General features: G+C 57.9%; 1 protein-coding gene across 2 annotated transcripts in view; it reads right to left on the reverse strand.

Annotated features, from left to right (window-relative positions):
* Doc2b (double C2 domain beta) overlaps nucleotides 1–8,099 on the reverse strand; it is a 28,272-nt gene extending 20,173 nt beyond the window's left edge. Inside the window, exon 1 of one of the 2 annotated variants that reach the window (XM_048365071.1) lies at nucleotides 7,566–8,099. In XM_048365071.1, coding sequence (XP_048221028.1) covers nucleotides 7,566–7,938 — 373 coding nt within the window. In that variant the 5' untranslated portion in view covers nucleotides 7,939–8,099. The remainder of the gene's footprint in view (nucleotides 1–7,565) is intronic. The other variant, XM_048365070.1, reaches the window with a different exon arrangement.
* Between the last annotated feature and the right edge of the window lie 1,449 nt (nucleotides 8,100–9,548).

Here is a 9,548-nt window from a genome sequence, read left to right on the forward strand (position 1 = left end):
GCTTAGTGAAACCATGCAGGAATGGCATTAACAACATTTTAAGTTATCCAAATGATTTATTTTTATTTTTTGCTGGTACTGAGACTTGAATTCAGGGCCTAATGTTTTTGCTTGGCATTTTCACTTAAGGCTGGCATGCTACCACACCTCCAACTTCTGGCTTTTTGCTGGTTAACTGGAGATGAGTCTCTCAGGTTTGTCTGCTTGGGCTGGCTTCAAATCATGATCCTCGCATCTCAGCCTCCTCCCAAAAGATTTCTGTGTTGAGATTAGGGAAGAACGCAAAATTCCTAGTGCTGAGGAACACTGAAGGTTGGCTAAGGGCCCAGGCAACCCTTCTCATTCACAACCAGGAGCAACACCACCATTCGAATCCACAATACTCCCTCGCTCGTGAAAGACAAACACAGAGCGGGTATGCTCAGTAGAAGAGCACTTGCCTTATGTGTGCACAGTCCTGTGTTCATTTCCAGCACCGCAAAAAGCAAAAAAATAAAGTCTCTATATATTACCAACAAAACTATTCACTCCAGTATAATGACATATGATGATTCGCGCCCCCCCCCCCAATAATCAAGGAATCAAAGACCGCCAAAATCTCATGGGGGGGGGGAGCCACCAACGGTAGGCCAATTCTTTCACCCATACCCCCTTCCCCACCCAACTATGGAAAGTGACAATGTCCTGTCACTGTCCAGATGAGGAGCTGATGCTCAGAGCATGTGTGTGCGTGTGCACACCCACATGTGCCACTCAGGGCGCCACAAGTGGTCACCCACATCACATTCCAGCAGTTGCCCCGGGCCCCAGCCCTCTCTGCACTGCCTGGCCCGGCCCAGTGCTCCCCACACATCGGGTGCCTGTCCCCCGTGTGCAGCTGCTGGCCTGGGTACTGGGTCTAGGCTTCCTTCATATGGGCAGTGCCACAGGAATGTGTGAGAAGGTGAATGGGGCCCCAGCCTAGCCAGGCTGACCTGCTAATTCACTCCCCACTCCCTGGCTCCTTGAAGGGGGCCTGTGGGGAGACGGTGACAGGCCAGTTGGGTCCCATGCTGCTGCCCCCAAGTCTCCCCAAGGCAGTGGCAAGTCCCAAGGGACAGGCCAGAGCATGCAACAACAACCAGGTGAAGTTGTGTCATTCAGAGCAGCTGTGTCTTCTGCGCGCCAGAGGCTCCCACAGATAGGCCAGGGCAGGGGTGAGGGAGACCCTAGCACATTCCTAAATGTCTCAGAAGTCCTGGTCCTGCCAACTGCTGGGCAGGTCCTAAGTCTGGTTAGCCAAGAGCTGTGGGGTCCCAAGGAAGGACAGCAGCACTCTGTATGATCTGGGGCCATCAGGGAGGCTTCCTGGAGGAGGTGAGGCTTCCCCTGAGCCAGGAATGATCAGTAGGCATTGTACACTGGCACAGAGGGGCTCAGGAAACGAGAGAACCCTGCAGTACCCAGGGCATTGTGAGTGCTCAGCGGATGATTACAGACGCAGATCTATTTCAGTGACATTTCTGGATAACTGTGCTGGCTCCTCTGAGGCCTGCTCTGGAAGGAGCCCATTCTAAACTGGATCGCCCCCTCCCTGTCTTTGGGGACAGAATGTGCCAATGGTCACATAAGCTTCTGAGTAACCCGAGTCACTGGATACCTGTGATCACCCTGTCAGTCACACACAGGGGTGTGAAGCAATCCTTCCTGGGGGTGGTGTCCAGGAGCCACCTCCTCTCTCTTTGTACCAGTCCTGGGTCTTGAACCCAGAACCTGGGTGCTGTCCCTGAGCTCTTTAGTTTGAGGCTAGCACTGTACTACTTGAGCCACAGTGTCACGTCAGGATTTTTTTGGTGTGTGTGTGTGTGTGTGTGTGTGTGTGTGTGTGTGTGTGTGTGTGTGTGTGTGTTTAATTGAAGAGAATTAGGGACTTTCCTGTCTGGCTAGCTGTGAACTGTGATCCTCAGATCTCAGCCTTTTGAGTAGCTAGGATTACAGTATGAGCCACTGGTGTCCGGCTAAGATGTTCTCTTTTCTGCCTCGTTCTTCCACAGCAGCAGAGTACTTGCCTCTGGTAACATAGACAATTCTCTTTCCTATTTTTTTCCCTCTGTGAGACCAATTAGAGCTCCATGATGCTTGTTAGAACTGTGGCCAGACGAGGAGTCAACAGGTCAGGCGTGAGCCTGCGTAGAACATGTGGGCTTCAGTGTGAACTGAGTCTGGCCCTTCATTGCCTGTGTCCTCGCTTCCATCTGTGCAGTGGGCAGGTGAGGATGAGCAGGAGAAACACCCATTGCCCTTCCTGTGCCCACTGACACAGCCACAGGCCCAAGACTCACCTGGCCTGGGCTGGGGGCTTGATCTAAGGGTCTGGGCACTGTCCCTTAGCCTTTTCACTCAAGGCTGATGCTCTACCACTTGAGCCACAGCTCCACTTCCAGCCTTTTGGTGGTTAGAGATGAGAGTCTTAGACTTTTCTGCCCAGGCTAGCTTTTTTTTTTTGGGGGGGGGGCCAGTCCTGGGCCTTGGACTCAGGGCCTGAGCACTGTCCCTGGCTTCTTCCCGCTCAAGGCTAGCACTCTGCCACTTGAGCCACAGCGCCGCTTCTGGCCGCTTTCTGTATATGTGGTGCTGGGGAATCGAACCTAGGGCCTCGTGTATCCGAGGCAGGCACTCTTGCCACTAGGCTATATCCCCAGTCCTCAGGCTAGCTTTTAACCATAATCTTTAGAGCTCAGCCTCCCGAATAGCTAGGATCACAGGCGTGAGCCACCAGTGTAGGGCTGAGCTGTGTGGGTTTTGAATGGTAGTCAACCAATCTTCTGTTCCCTTCAGGTCTGCCTTGGCCACACCTTCTGACACTAGGAGTTCAGTGGGGTTCCGTGCAAACTACCTTGCTCTCCAGTGTCTCCCAGGAGGGGGCTTTGGTGTGATGTCATGCTGTCTGTCTTCCAATCCCAGAGAAGACGAGCCAAGGAGGCAGATGGGCTCCTTGCTGACCAAAAGGAGTGTGGATGCAGGTCTGTGCCACTGCTTCTCAGAAGGCCCTGTCCACCGACGGTTGACACTGCCCCCTGGAGAAGCCAAGTCCTGGGAAGGAGCAGCATACCCCAAGTGCCCTAGGAGGGGACAGCCACATTTCCTTACCTCCGCTGGGATTTCTATAAGTCACACTAGTGAGACAGGCTCTGGTGACTTAATGCCAGTGATCCTAGCTACTCAGGAGGCTGAGATCTGAAGATCATGGTTTGAAGCCAACCCAGGGTAGACAAATTGAGAGACTCTTATCTCTAATTAACCAGCAAAAGAGCTGAAAGTGGAGGTATGGCTCACAGGCTAGAGCACCAGCCTTGAGTGAAAAAGCCAAGCAAGAGGCTGAGGCCCTGAGCCCAAGCCCCAAGATGTGGGTGAGGGAAGCTAGTTTGTAAGTGGAAATGTGGTCACAGTCTTGAGGGATGTGTGGGCAGGAGTGTGAGGATAGAGAGAGAAGTAGGGAGCCTAGCATCCAAAGGATTCCCTTCCCAGTTGGAGAAATTGGGCTCAGAAATAGGAGGCAATCTTGTCAGGGGGGTGGGCAGTTTTCTTCTTTAACCCCTGAAACTTCTCATCTTCTACTTTGTTTAATTGCAGTCTTTGGGGGATGAGGCAAGAGAGAGAGAGAGAGAGAGAGAGAGAGAGAGAGAGAGAGAGAGAGAGAACTGCTAGGGAAGGATGGGACAGGAAATGTACCCCTGTCTATGGAGAGGTGGGGGAGGCTGTGCCTCTGTGAGCCCCAAGATCCTGCCACCTTGCCCCTGGAACCACTCACATCATACGCCCTGATGAAAGTTTACATCTTTGGAAACATAATGAAGGTTGGTCACTAATGGGCCTTTGAGAGTTGTCACCCGCTTGTCGATAATTATAGAGCTTTAATGGGACTAATTCAGAGAAAATCAAGCTCAGGGCCCTGTGGGTTCTTCTAAGGCTGAACCCCCGCCCCCCCCCTCAGCTGGGCCCCACTGTGACCTTGGTCTGCACCTGAACTTGCCTGACCCCCTACACCCTGGGGAATAGAAACTCAGTATGAAACTGAGGTAGACCCTGGATTGGGGGGATGCTTAGGGAGGGCCAGAGGAATGTGCTAAACACCCCTGTTTCCCAGAACCTTAGAGGCAAAGGTTTGTAGAACCTTTATACATCTCTTTATTTCCTTGCTTTAAATTGTTCATAAGTTCTTCGCCTCCCAGATTTCATTTGACCTCCTTGGCGAGGTGTTCGAGACCTTCTGCGATATGACCACAAAGGCCTTGGCCTCAGTGTCCAGCTCTACAGTGCCTCTGCCAGCTGTTTCCAGTACTTGGGTGTCCTGTGTTCACGGTTGCCCCCTTTCCTCTCCTCTCATCATGCCAGTCCACTCCCTGCTTCCACACAGCCTCAGAACAGAGCCCTCTCTGTGGGAGCAAGCTGGAGCTTCCTGTTTGGGCCCCACGAGGTTGGAGGCTGTGCTTCCCACAGGGCCCGGCACACAGTGGTATTGTAATGTTGAGTATATAAAATGTGATACCAGGTCTGTGACTCAGGCCCGTGGAAGTTTGGGGTTCAGAGGAAGGGAAATCATATCCAGTAGGATCTGGGATCTGCCCCAGCCATGATACCTCTACTTCCCCCCCTTACCCCATACCTTCAATAAGCATCACTCTTGCCCAGGGCGAGGCAGGTGGGGGCAGCTTGAAGCTGGGCATGTGGCACAATTCTGGCCAATAAGGCAAAAGGACAGGTCTCTTGGGATCTTCTGAGAGAGGTTCCTTTGATCTTAAACTCAGCATTGAGGGAGGAAACCCATCTTCAACAAAATAGAGGACCTTATTGTTACATGTGATGTCTGGACCAAAGCAGCCATGAGGATGGTGAGGGTCCCGTTCAGGTGATAGAGATTAACTGCATTATCAGGACTGTGGTTTGTACTTGGGTGCTTCCCTCCCATACTTGCTTGGGGATAAGACATTTCCAATTCTCAGCCTCGGAGTCAAAACGCTGGCTAAGTGGGAAGAGAAACAGGTGGCGAGAGGCTGCTGTGACAGTACACCCTTGCACCATAGGATCTCTACTACCCCCTTGGTTGAAGACACTTTGAATTGGCTCTTCTACTTGTAAACCAAAGCACCCTAGCCGCTACCCCTGTGAGGAGCAGGTGGAGCTGCGTCTCTGCTGGGGGCCGTGTGCAGAGCAGCATGGGGGGGCACAGGGCCTGACTAGAGGGAGCAGGCAACAGTCAGCTTGAGACAGCGGGAAAGGGAGGCCTGGGCTGGTGCTTTCTCCCTATGCTCTGTCTTCTCCCCATAACTGTCCCTCTGGGAGATGGGCTGGGGACGTGTGAGTCCTGGGTGTGTGCTTTGGGGTGACTAACAAAGGGCTTTAAAGAGGAGGAAAAAGCCTTGTAAACAGTACTTCCTTCTCTGCTTCGACAACACAGCCGCCGCCCTTTTTGTCAGAAGAGATAATCCAATAATTAGGGCAGCAAATAGCATAACCCTGGCTAAAGCTGTAACAAACCATCTGGCTTGAATCATTTAGGCTTATTCTAGGTATCTGGTTGTCAGCACTCAGCCAAATGCAGAACCTGTTTCCCCTAAGATTTCTGTGCCCCCAGCCACGGTGGTCCATGTGGGGGTCCATGTCTAGGGTGGGCGCCTTTGAAGGGGGACAGCCTGGCTCATCCACACACCTGCTTCCTTAACCCCCAAACTTCCAACCCTCTTTCTTAGGGTGTCTTTAGTGTGTCCTGATGGCATGGGTGTGGCCAGCCCCTCACTTCAAGCTGGCAAAGCTGTACCGGGAACAGCCTTGCCCTGGGCACCCTGCGTGGGTGTTCCCAGGAGGGCCTCCTGCCTGCTCTGCACCCATGGACCTGGGACGTGAGTGCTCTGTGATGGGCAACTTGAGCTTTGGACTTTCTGGTCCCCTCCATCTGTGGGTTCGGGGACAATCAAAAGCAACACTGCATCCCTCCCCTCCTGGCTGAGGCCTGCTGCGGTGCCTGGAGAGTGGTCCCTCCCAGGCTTGGGTGGAAGCCTTGCTCACCTCTTTGGTGCAGCAGTCTAGATGCTAGAAACGGAAACAACTTCCCACCCCTTCTCCTCGGGTCCTAGTGAGGGCTTCCCCAGAGGCCGGTGACCCAGGGAGGAGGAGCCTTGCACAGGGTGCTGGGAGCTGGGAGGGGAGCAGATCCAGGGCACAGTCCTGCAGGCAATAAGCTCTCTGGACCCAATTTCTCCAAGCCAGCAAGAAAGTGAGGGAGAGGGCTGACCCCCTCCCCCCAAGCCCTCATGCCCCAGGGCAGGGCCTCAATACACGTGGGCTGCAGGGCTGTGGTGCAGGCCTGGGAAAGTACACAGCAAGCCATGCTCCCCAAAGCAGCCAGCTCTGACCTACCATGGCTGATGGCCTCCCAGAGGTGGAGCAGTGAGGGGTCTGCACCCCTGGCGGCACTGTGAACCCCCACCTTCAGCTTCTGGAAACACACTGCAGAACTCCCGGCTCCAGCTCAGAGGCCTGAGTGAGCGCCCAGGCCAGGCACAGCCAGTGTTACTGCAAAGGGGGGTCGGAGGAGCCCCGAGCAGCTGGCACAGGACCTTCGCTCTGCAAGGTCCACGCCTCCCCGCCACCACTGGCCCTTTGGACAGTGGTTTTCCAGGTCTAAGCGTCCTCATTTGAGCTGGGGGCTTTCCATGTGGCGACCTCTCCATGTCCCCATGCAAGACGACTGAACACCGGCCTGTGGCATCTTTGGGCCTCAGTTTCCCTGGCGATCAGGTGGTGCGAAGCAGGCACCCTCAGGGTCTGTAGAAAGAGGCCAGGCACTCCCGCCAGCCTGGCCTCATTCGGCCTGGGGGACCCTCACTTGCTCACGGGCTGGGGCTCAGTCCCGGGAGGAAGGGGCGCGGCTGGGGGGGGGTGGGGGCTCCTGCCCTGAAAGGCTGGCGTGTAACAGGTGGGTGAAGGTCGGTGGCCCGGGATAGCGCCGCCGCAACGGGGTCCAACATCGCGGGAGGAAGAACCGCCAAGGTTTTTGCAAAGGACAAGCGGCTCCGCGGTCCTCCTGGTGCTCGGCCCACGCCAGCAAAGCCGCGGCGCTGTGCGGGCCGCGGGCCCACCGGGCGTGCGGGCGGGCCCCAGCCCCGGGCCTCCGCGGCGCGCCCCGCCCCGTGCCGACCCTCGGCCGCGGGGCTGCCCGGGGCCGGCTCCCCGGCGGGAGAGACAGCACGGTGGGCAGCAACTGGTGTCTCCCCGGGGCGCAGCTCCGCCCTTCCCGGGAACAAAAGCCGCTGCCCGCGCCGGGCTCCAGGCGCGCGGGCCAAGCAGGGTCGCGGCGCGGGCACCGGGATGCCCGGGCCTGGAAACGGGACACCCCCCAGAGGGCGCCCCCAAACTTCCCACGTCTCGAGTCCGGGTCGGGGGAGGTGTCGGGCGGGTCTGCGGGGCGCGCGGGAGGGCCGGAGCGGGCGGTGCGTGCCCGGGGAGCGCGCGAACCCCGCGCGGGGACCGCGGGGCTGAGGGGGCGCGCGAGGCGGGGGACGCGGAGTCCGCGACGAGAAACTTACTGCAGTCGTCCGATTCGTAGCCGTCGGCGTCGGGCTCCTCCTCGGGCGGCTTGGCGGGCGGCCGCACGGGGCTGGGGCCGGGGCTGGGGCCCGGGCTGGCACCGTAGGCGCCGAAGAGCTGGTCCACATCCTCGTCGTCGTCGCGGGCGCCGTCGGAGGGGCTGGGGCGGCCGGCGCTAGCCGCGGCGGGGGGCGCGGGGGCGTCCGGGGGCGCCGGGGCGCGGGGCCCGGCGTCCGGGGGCAGGCCCCGCGGGAAGCGGGGGAAATAGTCGGAGATCTGCTTGATGGGCCGGATGGGGCCGGGGCACACGTCGATGGCCATATGCTCCTGGATGCTGATGGTCGCCTTCTCCCCGCGCCGCCGGAGGGTCATGCAGGCAGCGCCGCCCCGCCCGGGCGCGACCCCGGCCTGGTGTGACCCTGGCCCGGTGGGCGGCTCAGCAGGCCCGGCGGGGCTCGGCGGGGGCTGCGGGCATCACCGGCGCGGCCCCCCGGACGGCGCTGACGCGGCTTGCTGCCTGCTCCGCGGTGGCCGGGCGAGTGAGTGCCCGCGGCCGGCAGGCAGGGGGCGGGCCCAGCCCGCGTCACCCGGTAGCAGCCAAGCAGCGCGAGTGTGCAGGCGGGCGCCGAGCCCAGCGCCGCCACACTCGCACTCTCACCCGCCCCGCGCGCGCGCCGGCGGCACCCCGCGCGTGCACACGTGCGCCCGGGCCTCGCCGTCCCGCGCAGGACACGCGGAGAGCGGGCCGCAGCCCGACCCGCCAGACCGCGCGGACTGCGCGCACGCATCCCAGGGCGGGCCGGCCAGTGGGGGTGGGGGGGTGGGGAGGCTCCTTTCACTCTCCCTGCCCATGCGGGTGTGCACAGACACTCCGCGCGCTCTCCAGCGCGTGCAGAGACACTTAGTGGAGTGTCCGCCCAAGCCAGGCTGAAGCAGGCGAACACGGCAGAGTTGGAGGAGGATGCTGTGGCACAACACTCCCAACACACATACACACATCAGTGTAGGAAAACACACACGTGTAAGATCTCACACACACATGGGATCAAGGACACCCAGGCCACAGTCTTCCATGCATCTAGGCACAGATAACAGAACCCCACTCTGTGGAAGCCACTGGGGAATCTAGGTCTGGCTTCCTTTCTAGGAGACACACTCCTAGCCCAGTGGGAACAGGCCACACACACACTATAGCAGGACACATGGCCCCTCAGCTGTCCCAGGACACTCCTGGCCCTGCCGATGTCCACTCTCAGGTGAGTACTCTTACCTGAGTCATCCCCTCAGACCATGATGTGTGAGGGACCCACTGGGACAGGACCTGGACCTCAGGTCAGGACAGGGCAGCCAAGTCGCCGCCCTCAGGCCTCCCACACTGTCAGCTAACTAAATAAATCCCTGGCAAGCTAGTGCCCAGCTTTCTGGGAGCAGACTCTGCTAGGAACAAGCTCCTACTTATACAGGGGTGTCTCAGGAAACCCCAGTGTGGATGGAATTCTTGGGCTGGGCCCCTCCAGTGAGTCCCTGAGGTAAGAGAGGCTTTCCTTTGTTCGTTTGCAGATGCATCATTCAGGAAGGTCATTTGAACTCTGAGCCTCAGTTTCCCCAGTTGGGTGAGGCTTTGTGGTGAGGCGCCATTAGCACTGAGTGTAACAGGTTCAAGGTGCTCAACAAGATGTTTTGTTTTCTTGCCCTCTGCTCCCCACGGATGGATGCACTGCTGAGTAGCGGTGAACTGTACGTTGTTTTGTGTTGTGCTCTACCTACTTTTGACAACCACATTCATCTGTTCCAACATTCTTCACTGCTAGCAACTCTGATTCCTTTACTAGTCCAGAAAACAGGCAGAGCATGTGGTTCCCATTTTGTAGGTAAAGAAATTAAGAGCTGGGTGCCAGTGGCTCACACCTGCAATCCTAGCTATTCAGGAGGCTGAGATGTGAGGATAAATCGCTGTTCAAAGCCATTCCAGGCAGGGAAGT

This window comes from Perognathus longimembris, chromosome 17, assembly GCF_023159225.1.
Source record: "Perognathus longimembris pacificus isolate PPM17 chromosome 17, ASM2315922v1, whole genome shotgun sequence".
Classification (NCBI taxonomy): domain Eukaryota; kingdom Metazoa; phylum Chordata; class Mammalia; order Rodentia; family Heteromyidae; genus Perognathus; species Perognathus longimembris.